Source organism: Phyllobates terribilis, unplaced genomic scaffold, assembly GCF_046119375.1.
Source record: "Phyllobates terribilis strain yellow unplaced genomic scaffold, ASM4611937v1 Scaffold_13__5_contigs__length_258822181, whole genome shotgun sequence".
Taxonomy (NCBI): Eukaryota; Metazoa; Chordata; class Amphibia; order Anura; family Dendrobatidae; genus Phyllobates; species Phyllobates terribilis.
In genome coordinates this window covers 175,725,148-175,748,395 of record NW_027362773.1, presented here as the reverse complement: position 1 = coordinate 175,748,395, position 23,248 = coordinate 175,725,148, and the positions used below count along the sequence as shown (strand labels likewise).

The following is a 23,248-nucleotide window of genomic DNA, read 5'->3' as shown; positions in this document are numbered from 1 at the left end:
CCCGTACATCCAGTCTACTCCTCTAATGTACAGATCCCCCCCGTACATTCAGTCTACTCCTCTAATGTACAGATCCCCCCGTACATCCAGTCTACTCCTCTAATGTACAGATCCCCCCGTACATCCAGTCTACTCCTCTAATGTACAGATCCCCCCGTACATCCAGTCTACTCCTCTAATGTACAGATCCCCCCGTACATCCAGTCTACTCCTCTAATGTACAGATCCCCCCGTACATCCAGTCTACTCCTCTAATGTACAGATCCCCCCGTACATCCAGTCTACTCCTCTAATGTACAGATCCCCCCGTACATCCAGTCTACTCCTCTAATGTACAGATCCCCCCGTACATCCAGTCTACTCCTCTAATGTACAGATCCCCCCGTACATCCAGTCTACTCCTCTAATGTACAGATCCCCCCGTACATCCAGTCTACTCCTCTAATGTACAGATCCCCCCGTACATCCAGTCTACTCCTCTAATGTACAGATCCCCCCGTACATCCAGTCTACTCCTCTAATGTACAGATCCCCCCGTACATCCAGTCTACTCCTCTAATGTACAGATCTCCCCGTACATCCAGTCTACTCCTCTAATGTACAGATCCCCCCGTACATCCAGTCTACTCCTCTAATGTACAGATCCCCCCGTACATCCAGTCTACTCCTCTAATGTACAGATCCCCCCGTACATCCAGTCTACTCCTCTAATGTACAGATCCCCCCGTACATCCAGTCTACTCCTCTAATGTACAGATCCCCCCGTACATCCAGTCTACTCCTCTAATGTACAGATCCCCCCCGTACATCCAGTCTACTCCTCTAATGTAGAGATCCCCCCGTACATCCAGTCTACTCCTCTAATGTACAGATCTCCCCGTACATCCAGTCTACTCCTCTAATGTACAGATCCCCCCGTACATCCAGTCTACTCCTCTAATGTACAGATCCCCCCGTACATCCAGTCTACTCCTCTAATGTACAGATCCCCCCGTACATCCAGTCTACTCCTCTAATGTACAGATCCCCCCGTACATCCAGTCTACTCCTCTAATGTAGAGATCCCCCCGTACATCCAGTCTACTCCTCTAATGTACAGATCTCCCCGTACATCCAGTCTACTCCTCTAATGTACAGATCCCCCCGTACATCCAGTCTACTCCTCTAATGTACAGATCCCCCCGTACATCCAGTCTACTCCTCTAATGTACAGATCCCCCCGTACATCCAGTCTACTCCTCTAATGTACAGATCCCCCGTACATCCAGTCTACTCCTCTAATGTACAGATCCCCCCGTACATCCAGTCTACTCCTCTAATGTACAGATCTCCCCGTACATCCAGTCTACTCCTCTAATGTACAGATCCCCCCGTACATCCAGTCTACTCCTCTAATGTACAGATCCCCCCGTACATCCAGTCTACTCCTCTAATGTACAGATCCCCCGTACATCCAGTCTACTCCTCTAATGTACAGATCCCCCCGTACATCCAGTCTACTCCTCTAATGTACAGATCCCCCCGTACATCCAGTCTACTCCTCTAATGTACAGATCCCCCCGTACATCCAGTCTACTCCTCTAATGTACAGATCCCCCCGTACATCCAGTCTACTCCTCTAATGTACAGATCCCCCCGTACATCCAGTCTACTCCTCTAATGTACAGATCCCCCCGTACATCCAGTCTACTCCTCTAATGTACAGATCCCCCCGTACATCCAGTCTACTCCTCTAATGTACAGATCCCCCCGTACATCCAGTCTACTCCTCTAATGTACAGATCCCCCCGTACATCCAGTCTACTCCTCTAATGTACAGATCTCCCCGTACCATCCAGTCTACTCCTCTAATGTACAGATCCCCCCGTACATCCAGTCTACTCCTCTAATGTACAGATCCCCCCGTACATCCAGTCTACTCCTCTAATGTACAGATCCCCCCGTACATCCAGTCTACTCCTCTAATGTACAGATCCCCCCGTACATCCAGTCTACTCCTCTAATGTACAGATCCCCCCGTACATCCAGTCTACTCCTCTAATGTACAGATCCCCCCGTACATCCAGTCTACTCCTCTAATGTACAGATCCCCCCGTACATCCAGTCTACTCCTCTAATGTACAGATCCCCCCGTACATCCAGTCTACTCCTCTAATGTACAGATCCCCCCGTACATCCAGTCTACTCCTCTAATGTACAGATCCCCCCGTACATCCAGTCTACTCCTCTAATGTACAGATCCCCCCGTACATCCAGTCTACTCCTCTAATGTACAGATCCCCCCGTACATCCAGTCTACTCCTCTAATGTACAGATCCCCCCGTACATCCAGTCTACTCCTCTAATGTACAGATCCCCCCGTACATCCAGTCTAACTCCTCTAATGTACAGATCCCCCCGTACATCCAGTCTACTCCTCTAATGTACAGATCCCCCCGTACATCCAGTCTACTCCTCTAATGTACAGATCCCCCCGTACATCCAGTCTACTCCTCTAATGTACAGATCCCCCCGTACATCCAGTCTACTCCTCTAATGTACAGATCCCCCCGTACATCCAGTCTACTCCTCTAATGTACAGATCCCCCCGTACATCCAGTCTACTCCTCTAATGTACAGATCTCCCCCGTACATCCAGTCTACTCCTCTAATGTAGAGATCCCCCCGTACATCCAGTCTACTCCTCTAATGTACAGATCCCCCCGTACATCCAGTCTACTCCTCTAATGTACAGATCCCCCGTACATCCAGTCTACTCCTCTAATGTACAGATCCCCCCGTACATCCAGTCTACTCCTCTAATGTACAGATCCCCCGTACATCCAGTCTACTCCTCTAATGTACAGATCCCCCCGTACATCCAGTCTACTCCTCTAATGTACAGATCCCCCCGTACATCCAGTCTACTCCTCTAATGTACAGATCCCCCCGTACATCCAGTCTACTCCTCTAATGTACAGATCCCCCCGTACATCCAGTCTACTCCTCTAATGTACAGATCCCCCCGTACATCCAGTCTACTCCTCTAATGTACAGATCCCCCCGTACATCCAGTCTACTCCTCTAATGTACAGATCCCCCCGTACATCCAGTCTACTCCTCTAATGTACAGATCCCCCCGTACATCCAGTCTACTCCTCTAATGTACAGATCCCCCCGTACATCCAGTCTACTCCTCTAATGTACAGATCCCCCCGTACATCCAGTCTACTCCTCTAATGTAGCAGATCCCCCCGTACATCCAGTCTACTCCTCTAATGTACAGATCCCCCCGTACATCCAGTCTACTCCTCTAATGTACAGATCCCCCCGTACATCCAGTCTACTCCTCTAATGTACAGATCCCCCCGTACATCCAGTCTACTCCTCTAATGTAGAGATCCCCCCGTACATCCAGTCTACTCCTCTAATGTACAGATCCCCCCGTACATCCAGTCTACTCCTCTAATGTACAGATCCCCCCGTACATCCAGTCTACTCCTCTAATGTACAGATCTCCCCGTACATCCAGTCTACTCCTCTAATGTACAGATCCCCCCGTACATCCAGTCTACTCCTCTAATGTACAGATCCCCCCGTACATCCAGTCTACTCCTCTAATGTACAGATCCCCCCGTACATCCAGTCTACTCCTCTAATGTACAGATCCCCCCGTACATCCAGTCTACTCCTCTAATGTACAGATCCCCCCGTACATCCAGTCTACTCCTCTAATGTACAGATCCCCCCGTACATCCAGTCTACTCCTCTAATGTACAGATCCCCCCGTACATCCAGTCTACTCCTCTAATGTACAGATCCCCCCGTACATCCAGTCTACTCCTCTAATGTACAGATCCCCCCGTACATCCAGTCTACTCCTCTAATGTACAGATCCCCCCGTACATCCAGTCTACTCCTCTAATGTACAGATCCCCCCGTACATCCAGTCTACTCCTCTAATGTACAGATCCCCCCGTACATCCAGTCTACTCCTCTAATGTACAGATCCCCCCGTACATCCAGTCTACTCCTCTAATGTACAGATCCCCCCGTACATCCAGTCTACTCCTCTAATGTACAGATCCCCCCGTACATCCAGTCTACTCCTCTAATGTACAGATCCCCCCGTACATCCAGTCTACTCCTCTAATGTACAGATCCTCCCCGTACATCCAGTCTACTCCTCTAATGTACAGATCCCCCCGTACATCCAGTCTACTCCTCTAATGTACAGATCCCCCCGTACATCCAGTCTACTCCTCTAATGTACAGATCCCCCCGTACATCCAGTCTACTCCTCTAATGTACAGATCCCCCCGTACATCCAGTCTACTCCTCTAATGTACAGATCCCCCCGTACATCCAGTCTACTCCTCTAATGTACAGATCCCCCCGTACATCCAGTCTACTCCTCTAATGTACAGATCCCCCCGTACATCCAGTCTACTCCTCTAATGTACAGATCCCCCCGTACATCCAGTCTACTCCTCTAATGTACAGATCCCCCCGTACATCCAGTCTACTCCTCTAATGTACAGATCCCCCGTACATCCAGTCTACTCCTCTAATGTAGAGATCCCCCCGTACATCCAGTCTACTCCTCTAATGTACAGATCCCCCCGTACATCCAGTCTACTCCTCTAATGTACAGATCCCCCGTACATCCAGTCTACTCCTCTAATGTACAGATCCCCCCGTACATCCAGTCTACTCCTCTAATGTACAGATCCCCCCGTACATCCAGTCTACTCCTCTAATGTACAGATCCCCCCGTACATCCAGTCTACTCCTCTAATGTACAGATCCCCCCGTACATCCAGTCTACTCCTCTAATGTACAGATCCCCCCGTACATCCAGTCTACTCCTCTAATGTACAGATCCCCCCGTACATCCAGTCTACTCCTCTAATGTAGAGATCCCCCCGTACATCCAGTCTACTCCTCTAATGTACAGATCCCCCCGTACATCCAGTCTACTCCTCTAATGTACAGATCCCCCCGTACATCCAGTCTACTCCTCTAATGTACAGATCCCCCCGTACATCCAGTCTACTCCTCTAATGTACAGATCCCCCCGTACATCCAGTCTACTCCTCTAATGTACAGATCCCCCCGTACATCCAGTCTACTCCTCTAATGTACAGATCCCCCCGTACATCCAGTCTACTCCTCTAATGTACAGATCCCCCCGTACATCCAGTCTACTCCTCTAATGTACAGATCCCCCCGTACATCCAGTCTACTCCTCTAATGTACAGATCCCCCCGTACATCCAGTCTACTCCTCTAATGTACAGATCCCCCCGTACATCCAGTCTACTCCTCTAATGTACAGATCCCCCCGTACATCCAGTCTACTCCTCTAATGTACAGATCCCCCCGTACATCCAGTCTACTCCTCTAATGTACAGATCCCCCCGTACATCCAGTCTACTCCTCTAATGTACAGATCCCCCCGTACATCCAGTCTACTCCTCTAATGTACAGATCCCCCCGTACATCCAGTCTACTCCTCTAATGTACAGATCCCCCCGTACATCCAGTCTACTCCTCTAATGTACAGATCCCCCCGTACATCCAGTCTACTCCTCTAATGTACAGATCCCCCCGTACATCCAGTCTACTCCTCTAATGTACAGATCCCCCCGTACATCCAGTCTACTCCTCTAATGTACAGATCCCCCGTACATCCAGTCTACTCCTCTAATGTACAGATCCCCCCGTACATCCAGTCTACTCCTCTAATGTACAGATCCCCCCGTACATCCAGTCTACTCCTCTAATGTACAGATCCCCCCGTACATCCAGTCTACTCCTCTAATGTACAGATCCCCCCGTACATCCAGTCTACTCCTCTAATGTAGAGATCCCCCCGTACATCCAGTCTACTCCTCTAATGTACAGATCCCCCCGTACATCCAGTCTACTCCTCTAATGTACAGATCCCCCCGTACATCCAGTCTACTCCTCTAATGTACAGATCCCCCCGTACATCCAGTCTACTCCTCTAATGTACAGATCCCCCCGTACATCCAGTCTACTCCTCTAATGTACAGATCCCCCGTACATCCAGTCTACTCCTCTAATGTACAGATCCCCCCGTACATCCAGTCTACTCCTCTAATGTACAGATCCCCCCGTACATCCAGTCTACTCCTCTAATGTACAGATCCCCCGTACATCCAGTCTACTCCTCTAATGTACAGATCCCCCCGTACATCCAGTCTACTCCTCTAATGTACAGATCCCCCCGTACATCCAGTCTACTCCTCTAATGTACAGATCCCCCCGTACATCCAGTCTACTCCTCTAATGTACAGATCCCCCCGTACATCCAGTCTACTCCTCTAATGTACAGATCCCCCCGTACATCCAGTCTACTCCTCTAATGTACAGATCCCCCCGTACATCCAGTCTACTCCTCTAATGTACAGATCCCCCCGTACATCCAGTCTACTCCTCTAATGTACAGATCCCCCCGTACATCCAGTCTACTCCTCTAATGTACAGATCCCCCCGTACATCCAGTCTACTCCTCTAATGTACAGATCCCCCCGTACATCCAGTCTACTCCTCTAATGTACAGATCCCCCCGTACATCCAGTCTACTCCTCTAATGTACAGATCCCCCCGTACATCCAGTCTACTCCTCTAATGTACAGATCCCCCCGTACATCCAGTCTACTCCTCTAATGTACAGATCCCCCCGTACATCCAGTCTACTCCTCTAATGTACAGATCCCCCCGTACATCCAGTCTACTCCTCTAATGTACAGATCCCCCCGTACATCCAGTCTACTCCTCTAATGTACAGATCCCCCCGTACATCCAGTCTACTCCTCTAATGTAGAGATCCCCCCGTACATCCAGTCTACTCCTCTAATGTACAGATCCCCCGTACATCCAGTCTACTCCTCTAATGTACAGATCCCCCCGTACATCCAGTCTACTCCTCTAATGTACAGATCCCCCCCGTACATCCAGTCTACTCCTCTAATGTACAGATCCCCCCGTACATCCAGTCTACTCCTCTAATGTACAGATCCCCCGTACATCCAGTCTACTCCTCTAATGTACAGATCCCCCGTACATCCAGTCTACTCCTCTAATGTACAGATCCCCCGTACATCCAGTCTACTCCTCTAATGTACAGATCCCCCCGTACATCCAGTCTACTCCTCTAATGTACAGATCCCCCCGTACATCCAGTCTACTCCTCTAATGTACAGATCCCCCCGTACATCCAGTCTACTCCTCTAATGTACAGATCCCCCCGTACATCCAGTCTACTCCTCTAATGTACAGATCCCCCCGTACATCCAGTCTACTCCTCTAATGTACAGATCCCCCCGTACATCCAGTCTACTCCTCTAATGTACAGATCCCCCGTACATCCAGTCTACTCCTCTAATGTACAGATCCCCCCGTACATCCAGTCTACTCCTCTAATGTACAGATCCCCCGTACATCCAGTCTACTCCTCTAATGTACAGATCCCCCCGTACATCCAGTCTACTCCTCTAATGTACAGATCCCCCCCGTACATCCAGTCTACTCCTCTAATGTACAGATCCCCCCGTACATCCAGTCTACTCCTCTAATGTACAGATCCCCCCGTACATCCAGTCTACTCCTCTAATGTACAGATCCCCCCGTACATCCAGTCTACTCCTCTAATGTACAGATCCCCCCGTACATCCAGTCTACTCCTCTAATGTACAGATCCCCCCCGTACATCCAGTCTACTCCTCTAATGTACAGATCCCCCCGTACATCCAGTCTACTCCTCTAATGTACAGATCCCCCCGTACATCCAGTCTACTCCTCTAATGTACAGATCCCCCCGTACATCCAGTCTACTCCTCTAATGTACAGATCCCCCCGTACATCCAGTCTACTCCTCTAATGTACAGATCCCCCCGTACATCCAGTCTACTCCTCTAATGTACAGATCCCCCCGTACATCCAGTCTACTCCTCTAATGTACAGATCCCCCGTACATCCAGTCTATTCCTCTAATGTACAGATCCCCCGTACATCCAGTCTACTCCTCTAATGTACAGATCCCCCCGTACATCCAGTCTACTCCTCTAATGTACAGATCCCCCCGTACATCCAGTCTACTCCTCTAATGTACAGATCCCCCCCGTACATCCAGTCTACTCCTCTAATGTACAGATCCCCCCGTACATCCAGTCTACTCCTCTAATGTACAGATCCCCCCGTACATCCAGTCTACTCCTCTAATGTACAGATCCCCCCGTACATCCAGTCTACTCCTCTAATGTACAGATCCCCCCGTACATCCAGTCTACTCCTCTAATGTACAGATCCCCCCGTACATCCAGTCTACTCCTCTAATGTACAGATCCCCCCGTACATCCAGTCTACTCCTCTAATGTACAGATCCCCCGTACATCCAGTCTACTCCTCTAATGTACAGATCCCCCCGTACATCCAGTCTACTCCTCTAATGTACAGATCCCCCCCGTACATCCAGTCTACTCCTCTAATGTACAGATCCCCCCGTACATCCAGTCTACTCCTCTAATGTACAGATCCCCCCGTACATCCAGTCTACTCCTCTAATGTAGAGATCCCCCCGTACATCCAGTCTACTCCTCTAATGTACAGATCCCCCCGTACATCCAGTCTACTCCTCTAATGTAGAGATCCCCCCGTACATCCAGTCTACTCCTCTAATGTACAGATCCCCCCGTACATCCAGTCTACTCCTCTAATGTACAGATCTCCCCCGTACATCCAGTCTACTCCTCTAATGTACAGATCCCCCCGTACATCCAGTCTACTCCTCTAATGTACAGATCCCCCCGTACATCCAGTCTACTCCTCTAATGTACAGATCCCCCCGTACATCCAGTCTACTCCTCTAATGTACAGATCTCCCCGTACATCCAGTCTACTCCTCTAATGTACAGATCCCCCCGTACATCCAGTCTACTCCTCTAATGTACAGATCCCCCCGTACATCCAGTCTACTCCTCTAATGTACAGATCCCTCCGTACATCCAGTCTACTCCTCTAATGTACAGATCTCCCCGTACATCCAGTCTACTCCTCTAATGTACAGATCCCCCCGTACATCCAGTCTACTCCTCTAATGTACAGATCCCCCCGTACATCCAGTCTACTCCTCTAATGTACAGATCCCCCCGTACATCCAGTCTACTCCTCTAATGTACAGATCCCCCCGTACATCCAGTCTACTCCTCTAATGTACAGATCCCCCCGTACATCCAGTCTACTCCTCTAATGTACAGATCCCCCGTACATCCAGTCTACTCCTCTAATGTACAGATCCCCCCGTACATCCAGTCTACTCCTCTAATGTACAGATCCCCCCGTACATCCAGTCTACTCCTCTAATGTACAGATCCCCCCGTACATCCAGTCTACTCCTCTAATGTACAGATCCCCCCGTACATCCAGTCTACTCCTCTAATGTACAGATCCCCCCGTACATCCAGTCTACTCCTCTAATGTACAGATCCCCCCGTACATCCAGTCTACTCCTCTAATGTACAGATCCCCCCCGTACATCCAGTCTACTCCTCTAATGTACAGATCCCCCCGTACATCCAGTCTACTCCTCTAATGTACAGATCCCCCGTACATCCAGTCTACTCCTCTAATGTACAGATCCCCCCGTACATCCAGTCTACTCCTCTAATGTACAGATCCCCCGTACATCCAGTCTACTCCTCTAATGTACAGATCCCCCCGTACATCCAGTCTACTCCTCTAATGTACAGATCCCCCCGTACATCCAGTCTACTCCTCTAATGTACAGATCCCCCCGTACATCCAGTCTACTCCTCTAATGTACAGATCCCCCCGTACATCCAGTCTACTCCTCTAATGTACAGATCCCCCGTACATCCAGTCTACTCCTCTAATGTACAGATCCCCCGTACATCCAGTCTACTCCTCTAATGTACAGATCCCCCCGTACATCCAGTCTACTCCTCTAATGTACAGATCCCCCCGTACATCCAGTCTACTCCTCTAATGTACAGATCCCCCCGTACATCCAGTTCTACTCCTCTAATGTACAGATCCCCCCGTACATTCCAGTCTACTCCTCTAATGTACAGATCCCCCCGTACATCCAGTCTACTCCTCTAATGTACAGATCCCCCCGTACATCCAGTCTACTCCTCTAATGTACAGATCCCCCCGTACATCCAGTCTACTCCTCTAATGTACAGATCCCCCCGTACATCCAGTCTACTCCTCTAATGTACAGATCCCCCCGTACATCCAGTCTACTCCTCTAATGTACAGATCCCCCCGTACATCCAGTCTACTCCTCTAATGTACAGATCCCCCCGTACATCCAGTCTATTCCTCTAATGTACAGATCCCCCCGTACATCCAGTCTACTCCTCTAATGTACAGATCCCCCCGTACATCCAGTCTACTCCTCTAATGTACAGATCTCCCCCGTACATCCAGTCTACTCCTCTAATGTACAGATCCCCCCCGTACATCCAGTCTACTCCTCTAATGTACAGATCCCCCCGTACATCCAGTCTACTCCTCTAATGTACAGATCCCCCGTACATCCAGTCTACTCCTCTAATGTACAGATCCCCCCGTACATCCAGTCTACTCCTCTAATGTACAGATCCCCCCGTACATCCAGTCTACTCCTCTAATGTACAGATCCCCCCGTACATCCAGTCTACTCCTCTAATGTACAGATCTCCCCGTACATCCAGTCTACTCCTCTAATGTACAGATCCCCCCGTACATCCAGTCTACTCCTCTAATGTACAGATCCCCCCGTACATCCAGTCTACTCCTCTAATGTACAGATCCCCCCGTACATCCAGTCTACTCCTCTAATGTACAGATCCCCCCGTACATCCAGTCTTCTTTCCTAATATACAGATCCGGCGGTGTTGTGCGTTCTCACCCTTGTGCTTTGTTGGTGGGCTGCGCGGTGTCGGGGGGCTGCGCGGTGTAAGGGGCTCGCTCCTCGCCGGCTCCCAGTCTTCTTCCCAATCTTTCCTGATCTTTTCTTCCTGTATTTCAATCCTGGGAAACAATGAGCTGCAATTAACACCAGAGTCCTGCTGTCCGCACACCTCATCTGCTCCAACAGGAGGCGCCACTAGCACACACACAGGCTGCTACATTAGGAAAGCTGGGAGAGGAGTCCTGGGGACAGCACCCTCCTACACACACAATATACACTGCGCCCCCTGGAGGAGTAACAAAGGAGGGTAGGACCAGGGTGCGATTACACAGAAAAGATCAGTCAGCTGCAGCTACCACCGGGAATTACGTGTGCAGTCCACAGAAAAGTCATCTAAGGCGGCACTCGCTCCATACAGAGGACGGCGGCACTCGCTCCATACAGAGGACGGCGGCACTCGCTCCATACAGAGGACGGCGGCACTCGCTCCATACAGAGGACGGCGGCACTCGCTCCATACAGAGGACGGCGGCACTCGCTCCATACAGAGGACGGCGGCACTCGCTCCATACAGAGGACGGCGGCACTCGCTCCATACAGAGGACGGCGGCACTCGCTCCATACAGAGGACGGCGGCACTCGCTCCATAGAGGACGGCGGCACTCGCTCCATAGAGGACGGCGGCACTCGCTCCATAGAGGACGGCGGCACTCGCTACATAGAGGACGGCGGCACTCGCTCCATATAGAGGACGGCGGCACTCGCTCCATATAGAGGACGGCGGCACTCGCTCCATATAGAGGACGGCGGCACTCGCTCCATATAGAGGACGGCGGCACTCGCTCCATATAGAGGACGGAAGCACTCGCTCCATATAGAGGACGGAAGCACTCGCTCCATATAGAGGACGGAAGCACTCGCTCCATATAGAGGACGGAAGCACTCGCTCCATATAGAGGACGGAAGCACTCGCTCCATATAGAGGACGGAAGCACTCGCTCCATATAGAGGACGGAAGCACTCGCTCCATATAGAGGACGGAAGCACTCGCCCCATATAGAGGACGGCTGCACTCGCTCCATATAGAGGACGGCTGCACTCGCTCCATATAGAGGACGGCTGCACTCGCTCCATATAGAGGACGGCTGCACTCGCTCCATAGAGGACGGCTGCACTCGCTCCATAGAGGACGGCTGCACTCGCTCCATAGAGGACGGCTGCAGTCGCTCCATAGAGGACGGCTGCAGTCGCTCCATAGAGGACGGCTGCAGTCGCTCCATAGAGGACGGCTGCACTCGCTCCATAGAGGACGGCTGCACTCGCTCCATAGAGGACGGCTGCACTCGCTCCATAGAGGACGGCTGCACTCGCTTCATAGAGGACGGCTGCACTCGCTCCATAGAGGACGGCTGCACTCGCTCCATAGAGGACGGCTGCACTCGCTCCATAGAGGACGGCTGCACTCGCTCCATAGAGGACGGCTGCACTCGCTCCATAGAGGACGGCGGCACTCGCTCCATAGAGGACGGCGGCACTCGCTCCATAGAGGACGGCTGCACTCGCTCCATAGAGGACGGCTGCACTCGCTCCATAGAGGACGGCTGCACTCGCTCCATAGAGGACGGCTGCACTCGCTCCATAGAGGATGGCTGCACTCGCTCCATAGAGGACGGCTGCACTCGCTCCATAGAGGACGGCTGCACTCGCTCCATAGAGGACGGCTGCACTCGCTCCATAGAGGACGGCGGCACTCGCTCCATATAGAGGACGGCGGCACTCGCTCCATATAGAGGACGGCGGCACTCGCTCCATATAGAGGACGGCGGCACTCGCTCCATATAGAGGACGGCGGCACTCGCTCCATATAGAGGACGGAAGCACTCGCTCCATATAGAGGACGGAAGCACTCGCTCCATATAGAGGACGGAAGCACTCGCTCCATATAGAGGACGGAAGCACTCGCTCCATATAGAGGACGGAAGCACTCGCTCCATATAGAGGACGGAAGCACTCGCTCCATATAGAGGACGGAAGCACTCGCCCCATATAGAGGACGGCTGCACTCCCTCCATATAGAGGACGGCTGCACTCGCTCCATATAGAGGACGGCTGCACTCGCTCCATATAGAGGACGGCTGCACTCGCTCCATAGAGGACGGCTGCACTCGCTCCATAGAGGACGGCTGCACTCGCTCCATAGAGGACGGCTGCAGTCGCTCCATAGAGGACGGCTGCACTCGCTCCATAGAGGACGGCTGCACTCGCTCCATAGAGGACGGCTGCACTCGCTCCATAGAGGACGGCTGCACTCGCTCCATAGAGGACGGCTGCACTCGCTCCATAGAGGACGGCTGCACTCGCTCCATAGAGGACGGCTGCACTCGCTCCATAGAGGACGGCTGCACTCGCTCCATAGAGGACGGCTGCACTCGCTCCATAGAGGACGGCTGCACTCGCTCCATAGAGGACGGCTGCACTCGCTCCATAGAGGACGGCTGCACTCGCTCCATAGAGGACGGCGGCACTCGCTCCATAGAGGACGGCGGCACTCGCTCCATAGAGGACGGCTGCACTCGCTCCATAGAGGACGGCTGCACTCGCTCCATAGAGGACGGCTGCACTCGCTCCATAGAGGACGGCTGCACTCGCTCCATAGAGGACGGCTGCACTCGCTCCATAGAGGACGGCTGCACTCGCTCCATAGAGGACGGCTGCACTCGCTCCATAGAGGACGGCTGCACTCGCTCCATAGAGGACGGCTGCACTCGCTCCATAGAGGACGGCTGCACTCGCTCCATAGAGGACGGCTGCACTCGCTCCATAGAGGACGGCTGCACTCGCTCCATAGAGGACGGCGGCACTCGCTCCATAGAGGACGGCGGCACTCGCTCCATAGAGGACGGCGGCACTCGCTCCATAGAGGACGGCTGCACTCGCTCCATAGAGGACGGCTGCACTCGCTCCATAGAGGACGGCTGCACTCGCTCCATAGAGGACGGCTGCACTCGCTCCATAGAGGACGGCTGCACTCGCTCCATAGAGGACGGCTGCACTCGCTCCATAGAGGACGGCTGCACTCGCTCCATAGAGGACGGCTGCACTCGCTCCATAGAGGACGGCTGCACTCGCTCCATAGAGGACGGCTGCACTCGCTCCATAGAGGACGGCTGCACTCGCTCCATAGAGGACGGCTGCACTCGCTCCATAGAGGACGGCTGCACTCGCTCCATAGAGGACGGCTGCACTCGCTCCATAGAGGACGGCTGCACTCGCTCCATAGAGGACGGCGGCACTCGCTCCATAGAGGACGGCGGCACTCGCTCCATAGAGGACGGCGGCACTCGCTCCATAGAGGACGGCTGCACTCGCTCCATAGAGGACGGCTGCACTCGCTCCATAGAGGACGGCTGCACTCGCTCCATAGAGGACGGCTGCACTCGCTCCATAGAGGACGGCTGCACTCGCTCCATAGAGGACGGCTGCACTCGCTCCATAGAGGACGGCTGCACTCGCTCCATAGAGGACGGCTGCACTCGCTCCATAGAGGACGGCTGCACTCGCTCCATAGAGGACGGCTGCACTCGCTCCATAGAGGACGGCGGCACTCGCTCCATAGAGGACGGCGGCACTCGCTCCATAGAGGACGGCTGCACTCGCTCCATAGAGGACGGCTGCACTCGCTCCATAGAGGACGGCTGCACTCGCTCCATAGAGGACGGCTGCACTCGCTCCATAGAGGACGGCTGCACTCGCTCCATAGAGGACGGCTGCACTCGCTCCATAGAGGACGGCTGCACTCGCTCCATAGAGGACGGCTGCACTCGCTCCATAGAGGACGGCTGCACTCGCTCCATAGAGGACGGCTGCACTCGCTCCATAGAGGACGGCTGCACTCGCTCCATAGAGGACGGCTGCACTCGCTCCATAGAGGACGGCTGCACTCGCTCCATAGAGGACGGCTGCACTCGCTCCATAGAGGACGGCTGCACTCGCTCCATAGAGGACGGCTGCACTCGCTCCATAGAGGACGGCTGCACTCGCTCCATAGAGGACGGCTGCACTCGCTCCATAGAGGACGGCTGCACTCGCTCCATAGAGGACGGCTGCACTCGCTCCATAGAGGACGGCTGCACTCGCTCCATAGAGGACGGCTGCACTCGCTCCATAGAGGACGGCGGCACTCGCTCCATAGAGGACGGCTGCACTCGCTCCATAGAGGACGGCTGCACTCGCTCCATAGAGGACGGCTGCACTCGCTCCATAGAGGACGGCTGCACTCGCTCCATAGAGGACGGCTGCACTCGCTCCATAGAGGACGGCTGCACTCGCTCCATAGAGGACGGCTGCACTCGCTCCATAGAGGACGGCTGCACTCGCTCCATAGAGGATGGCTGCACTCGCTCCATAGAGGATGGCTGCACTCGCATCCACAGGACACGGCTTCATCAGCTTTAGTCTGTGGATAAGCGGCTTGTAAGTCCGAACTCCGGGGTTTAGAGCCAAAAGAACGCTCTGCAGAAATGTGCGCCAAAGAAAAGAGTAGTAGAAAAATGATAATTACTTAGCGGTAATTAGATTTCCCCTCCCCCGTGACCGCACATGAGATTAGGATCCTCCCCGAGCACCAAAGAACAGGCGGCTCCACGGCCTCTTCAATGTGGAGTCAAGTAGGAGTCACCCAACTTCTCTTCTCACAATGAAGAATGGGCTGCAGTGAAGGTAGAAATATCACCACGAATAATGAGAAGATTGAGACATGGCAGCCATCAGCCGGAGGCAGGGAGTAATGACCGGAGGCAGGGAGTAATGACCGGAGGCAGGGAGTAATGACCGGAGGCAGGGAGTAATGACCGGAGGCAGGGAGTAATGACCGGAGGCAGGGAGTATTGACCGGAGGCAGGGAGTATTGACCGGAGGCAGGGAGTAATGACCGGAGGCAGGGAGTAATGACTGGAGGCAGGGAGTAATGACCGGAGGCAGGGAGTAATGACTGGAGGCAGGGAGTAATGACCGGAGGCAGGGAGTAATGACCGGAGGCAGGGAGTAATGACTGGAGGCAGGGAGTAATGACTGGAGGCAGGGAGTAATGACCGGAGGCAGGGAGTAATGACCGGAGGCAGGGAGTAATGACTGGAGGCAGGGAGTAATGACTGGAGGCAGGGAGTAATGACTGGAGGCAGGGAGTAATGACTGGAGGCAGGGAGTAATGACTGGAGGCAGGGAGTAATGACCGGAGGCAGGGAGTAATGACCGGAGGCAGGGAGTAATGACCGGAGGCAGGGAGTAATGACCGGAGGCAGGGAGTAATGACTGGAGGCAGGGAGTAATGACCGGAGGCAGGGAGTAATGACCGGAGGCAGGGAGTAATGACTGGAGGCAGGGAGTAATGACTGGAGGCAGGGAGTAATGACTGGAGGCAGGGAGTAATGACTGGAGGCAGGGAGTAATGACCGGAGGCAGGGAGTAATGACCGGAGGCAGGGAGTAATGACCGGAGGCAGGGAGTAATGACTGGTGCCGTCATGGGTTCAGGAAGATCAGATTACCGGTAAGTATCATTGTTCCCTCAGCCATGACGGCACCCGAGAGTCGATGGAGGAATCCTCTAATAGGAAGGGAGATCCCCTGTAGGATCTTAAGCCCCCGTCTCACATAGCGAGATCGCTGCTGTGTCACGGTTTTGGTGACGCAACAGTGACCTCACCAGCGATGTCGCTATGTGTGACACTTTGCAGCGATCAGGCCCCTGCTGTGAGGTCGCTGATCGCTGCAGAATGTCCTGGACCTTTTTTTGGTCGTTGCCCTCCCGCTGGTCAGCACACATCACTGTGTGTGACCATCGGGAGCAGCGATCAGGCTGGTAACCATGGTAAACATCGGGTTACTAGGGGCACACGCGCACCTAGTAACCCGCTGTTTATCATGGTTACCAGCCTGCTCCTCCTTCAGCAGGCTGGTAACCAGAAAGATTCTTTCCACGATGTCGCTGCTCCCCTGATCGCTGGTGATCCTGCCTGTTTGACATCTCACCAGCGACCACATAGCGACGCTGCAACGATCTCTGACAGGTCGTATCGTTGTCGGGATCGTTGCAGCGTCGCTAAGTGTGACGGGGCCTTAACACCTGAAGGAAGATCTCGTATGGGACAGGAAGGAAGATTGAATTATGTCTAAAACTTTCACAATCAAGATAAAGCCTTTCTCAATCTGGAGATTGAACAAAAAGCGCCAACAAGAGTAAGAAAGGTCTCTCCCCTCCTTCTGGAGAGGGTCTACAACTCATAGATATCAGGGGGGGGCTTTATCTTCTGCAGATTGGATTATTCTTTACACATTAAATCACCTAATCAACAACTGAAGTCTATAGGATCTGGTACCAAGACTCCGCGTTAATGGAGCAGACGTTACGCCAGTCAGAGGACCTGGCCACCTTAACAAGGCCGTGACTGGTTTCTACCCCAATATTGTTAACATTTTCCATTGGAGGCCCCCCTTAAGGCCAAGATCTGGACCGCAAGAAACCCTTCTAGGGTCAATGACCACCATTCTTCAAAATCTACCCAACTCAGGTATCGATGTAGCAATCCAGAAACCAGCAGATATGTTTTGTACTTTATTATATCCCTTAGGATGTAACGTTAAGACTATGTTCACACACATTTTTTCAGCTGCAAATCTGCAGCTAGCTTTTCTCTGGCAGGAAAACAGCCACGTAAAAAACGCAGTGTTAGGGATTCACATGGACGACACCGGGGAGATCACACAATATCTCACCGCTGCCGTCACTCTGTCAGGATTGTCAGGGATTCGCGCACACGATCCCGATTACTCACTACGTAGCTATCGGCAAGCGAGGAGAAAGCGTATGGCGTACACACCTCCGGATTCCAACGCATGGAATGTGTGTATACACTCCCCGTATACGGTCACTGTCAGCTTCACGATAGCCCACTTAATATTATTCGCTGCCACCACCGACCAGATTTGAAATATAATACAGGCCTGATCGGACGCCTGCTTTCTGGTAGCGTATGGCTTCGGGTGAGGAACGATTACAGGACAAAAGAAATAGGACTATTATATTTTATATTTAACCCAAAATGGAGGCAGTGTTTATGAAAAATATACAAAAGGTTTTACAAAGGGAGACAATACAATACAGAATATACAGTTACACAAAATAAACAGGATTAAAGAAGAAATTTACTATAAAGTTCGCAGAGACGATTTAGTATAGTTGGAGGGAAGCGTTCCTATTGGACCGTTCAGCGAACTTGACCCGTGTTACACATCAATATGTACTTCCAACATGAGTACTGGTCCACCTTTGGCTGGGTCTTTTATGCCGAAGGGGGAGATCTGCCCACACACCCCCTGGGATAACATCATGTGGTCTGGACTCCAGCCTTCACATTTTTATCAAAGTAGCTGGCTTCGGTGATAACTTATCGCTGGTTGATTGCAGACGTTTGCAAGGGACGCCATATTTTCAGTTCTGACCTTACCTTTCTTTAGAGACCAAGCATGGCATAGTTGCGATCCATTATCCTGGTACTTTTGCGCCACAGCTCCCCGAAGGGGCTTACAGCTATGGGAAAATAAGCATATTGTTCCTTAGCTGACCCTGCCATTAAAAATATGAGTCCCATTATTATTGGACGTATGGAACTTCAGATATTCCATATTTTGCGCTGCTAAAGAGTTCTGTTGAATTCCTTTCTGGGAATACAACCTTCTCACCTAGATGTAGATTTATTGCAAGCCTGTGTTAATTGGGTTTGGTAGCACCCTTTGTGCTAGCATTTGTCTACTAGCCACTTCCCCTGTGTGTCCTAATTGGCATACAGAGACAGCTTCTTTAACGCTGACAGATGGCGGATAAGTGAAAGAGATTACCGGAGGCGCTCACGTGGATAATGATAGAGACTTCACTGGAAGTTTAGTGGAAACGTTCCAATAAGCTAGCAGGTGACTGCTCAAAAGCACATAGGTTCAAGATATAAAAAATTATTTTGAATTAAAAACCACTCAAGGGATGAGTGGTTGACATATAATGGCACAACGCGTTTCTGCTCTCAAGGAGCCTTCATCAGGTGCATGTTGAGCTATAGTTTTTTAATTCAAAATACATTTTTATATCTTGAACCTATGTGCTTTTGAACAGTCACCTGCGAGCCTATTGGAACGTTTCCACTAAACTTCCAGTGGAGTCTCTATCATTATCCACGGGAGCACCTCCGGTAATCTCTTTCACAAACCCACGTGGAGGCGACCTGTCGGGCCAGGACAAGGTGTGCAACCACGGCTTTCGGATGAGCGGCAGACCGTTGGTGGAGACCCCATAAAACATTTTATTAAATCTCTACTAGAGTTGTGCCTGGATCTGCACAACCCACAAAGGTGAGCCTCTCCAGTTACTTTTTCAAAATTCTATATGTGATGTTATTTACTGCGCTCAGATAGCGCTCCTTTCTTTTCCCAGTTTTAATCTCTCACTGCCCAGATTTTCTCTAGATGGTGGATAAGGGAGGGGCGAGAGGGGCTTCAGAGGGAGAGGAAATATTAAGAAATTATTTTCTATGACAATTGGGGTTAAAGAAGAACTTACTAAAAAGATCGCAGAGACGATTCCGTTTAGCTGGAGGGGAGGCGCTCCAATGCCCGTTCAGCGAACGTGACCCCTTGCTTATAGAATGTATACCTCCTGGCAACGAGTACTGACCCATCCTTGGTTGGGTCTTTAATGTCGAAGGGGGGACCTGCCCACACACCCCCTGTGATGACATCACGTGGGCTGCTCTCCAGCCTTCATATTTTTAATAAAATCTCTATCTTCTGGGATAACTTATCGCTGGTTGATCGCAGAAGCTTGCAAGTGACGCCATATTCTTTAATATGAATTTACCTTTCCTTAGAGACTACACATGGCATAGCTGTGGTCCGTTATTCTGGTACTTTTGCGCCACAGCTCACCGGAGGGGCTCACAGTTATGGAAAAATAAGCATATTGTTCCTTAGCTGACCCTGCCACTAAAAATATGTGTCCCACTATTTTCGGAATTATGGAAATTCCAGTATTCAATATTTTGTGTCAGTGCTTAAAAGCCTGGAGTTTGCAGCTGGCTTCTGTGAGTAGTGTTTGAAGCTTAACGAGCTGCATCCCCCTCACCCAGGTGTAAATTTATCGCAGGCTTGTGCCACTGACGTTTGCCACCTCTCTTGTGTGCTGCGATTTGCATAGAGCTTTGTTAACTCTGACAGATGGTCAACAGGGGAGGGGGGGGAAGAGAGGGGCTTCTTTTGTACTGCTATTTGCATACAGACAGCTCCGTAGATTGTCAGCTCTTCTCCTTTGACAAATGGTATAGAGGAGGGGGAAAGAGGGGTTTGTAAAAATTCTTAATATATTCTTAATATTTTTATGACACAGGTTTTTTTGCTGCGATTTTTGACCACCCATTACTTCCTATGGGTGAAAAACTGCAGCAAATACGCAGCAAAAATGCAGGTGCGTTTTCTGCTGCAGAAACGCTGACAGAAGTGACATGCTCTATTTTCCAGATACACAAGCAAGGCAGAAAACAAAAAGCAACGTGTGTGAACAGAGAACTGTAGTTTCTCATAAACTTTGCTGGTACTGCTAGACGCAGCTGAAAATTTGCATGAAAATCTGCTGCAAAATACGCAGCAAAACACAACGTGTGTGAACATAGCCTAATTCCCCCCAAGAAATGTATTTAAGCTGAACGGACACTTCTAGTTCAAGATTTCCATACTGGGGAAATTCTGGTTACCACATCCAGGTACTAAGAGCTGATATAACTAGAACGGGCAAAACACAGATCTAAGCTATTCCACATAAAGAAAAGCCACAATCCACCATCCAGCGATGACAGAGAATAGGAGAAATTCTATAATGGCAGAGACGTAACAGAATGCTAATAATACAATCCAACCACTAATCTGAGAAAACCAAGTGATAACCACCACCTCCTCCGACACCACCACTTCCTCCGACACACCACCACCCCACCCTCCTCCGACACACCACCACCTCACCCTCCTCCGACACACCACCACCTCACCCTTCTCCGACACCACCACCACCCCACCCTCCTCCGACACCACCACTTCCTCCGACACACCAACACCCCACCCTCCTCCGACACCACCACTTCCTCCGACACACCACCACCCCACCCTCCTCCGACACACCACCACCCCACCCTCCTCCGACACACAACCACCCCACCCTCCTCCGACACACCACCACCCCACCCTCCTCCGACACACCACCACCTCACCCTCCTCCGACAACACCACCACCCCACCCTCCTCCGACACCACCACTTCCTCCGACACACCAACACCCCACCCTCCTCCGACACCACCACTTCCTCCGACACACCAACACCCCACCCTCCTCCGACACCACCACTTCCTCCGACACACCACCACCCCACCCTCCTCCGACACCACCACTTCCTCCGACACACCACCACCCCACCCTCCTCCGACACCACCACCCGACCCTCCTCCGACACACCACCACCCCACCCTCCTCCGACACACCACCACCTCACCCTCCTCCGACACCACCACCACCCCACCCTCCTCCGACACCACCACTTCCTCCGACACACCACCACCCCACCCTCCTCCGACACACCACCACCCCACCCTCCTCCGACACACCACCACCCCACCCTACTCCGACACCCCCACCACCCCACCCTCCTCCGACACCCCCACCACCTCACCCTCCTCCGACACCCCCACCACCTCACCCTCCTCCGACACCACCACCACCCCACCCTCCTCCGACACACCACCACCCCACCCTCCTCCGACACACCACCACCCCACCCTCCTCCGACACCACCACTTCCTCCGACACACCACCACCCCACCCTCCTCTGACACCACCACTTCCTCCGACACACCACCACCCCACCGACACACCAACACCCCACCCTCCTCCGACACCACCACTTCCTCCGACACACCACCACCCCAGCCTCCTCCGACACACCACCACCCCAACCTCCTCCGACACACCACCACCCCACCCTCCTCCGACACACCACCACCCCACCCTCCTCCGACACACCACCACCCCACCCTCCTCCGACACACCACCACCACCACCCCCCCTCCTCCGACACACCACCACCCCCCCTCCTCCGACACACCACCACCCCCCCTCCTCCGACACATCACCACCACCCCCCCTCCTCCGACACATCACCACCACCCCCCCTCCTCCGACACATCACCACCACCCCCCCTCCTTCGACACACCACCACTCCCCCTCCTCCGACACACCACCAACCCACCCTCCTCTGACACCCCACCACCACCCCCCCTCCGACACCCCACCACCACTCTCCCTCCTCCGACACACCACCACCCCACCGCCCCCCCTCCTCTGACACAGCACCACCCCACCCTCCTCTGACACCCCCCCTCCTCCGACACCCCCCCCTCCGACACACCACCACCCCCCCCACCACCACCCCCCTCCGACACACCACCACCACCCCCCCTCCTCCGACACCCCACCAACACTCCCCCCTCCTCTGACACCCCACCACCACCCCCCCTCCGACACACCACCACCCCACCCTCTTCTGACACCCCACCCTCGCCTCCATCGAGTCCTCGCTTTATAGGTTTATTGCAGAGTTGCCATCTCGTCACTCCAAGAGCGCAGACTGGATATTTAATCAATCATCCACCACTTCGCTGAATCTACCAGTTTATGACTTAAATCCCAAGAATACTTACTGGGTATCATGGCTCCACCGACTTAATTTCCAAATAGTCCATTTTCCCACTTTTAACTGGGGGGATACACTGGTCTTGAAATATTTTTACCAGATCCGGTATAATCATGTCTGTCGTGCAGCACCATTTATTAGGAGGATGGACTGGGATATTGCTGGTTCGTCAGTCCCATACCAGGGAGTCCAGCTCGCACCTCCCTTAGGAGGGCAGACCGGTATAGTGTTGCCCGACTCGGCACCATCAAGTTTCTTATCACTCCATACCAGGAGGGTAGATTGAGGCAATATCAGCAATACTGCTAGTAAAGGCTAGTGAAGCGAAGATCTACAAGCCCTAACTCGACGGGCAAACCAGGCAAAAGCCACAGCCGTACATACCACTGAAAGTCATACTCCACCGAAGGCCCCATCAAGTCCCACCGTGAGGCAGTCAGATGGAGAAAAATCTTAGCCCTAACGTGGCAGGCTCTTCCATAACTATGAAACCTTCAAGCAGGCCAACACAAGACCAGAGCTGGCATGTCAGCCACGAGGTCAGC

The 23,248-nt window shown here is 52.6% G+C and overlaps 1 protein-coding gene across 1 annotated transcript in view; it reads right to left on the bottom strand.

Annotated features, from left to right (window-relative positions):
• Positions 1-10,831: 10,831 nt before the first annotated feature.
• Positions 10,832-23,248, bottom strand: part of LOC141174636 (harmonin-like) — a 287,226-nt gene continuing 274,809 nt past the window's right edge. The window contains exon 14 of the mRNA XM_073659570.1: positions 10,832-11,042. Within this exon, the coding sequence (XP_073515671.1) occupies positions 10,847-11,042 (196 nt within the window). The 3' untranslated portion in view covers positions 10,832-10,846. The remainder of the gene's footprint in view (positions 11,043-23,248) is intronic.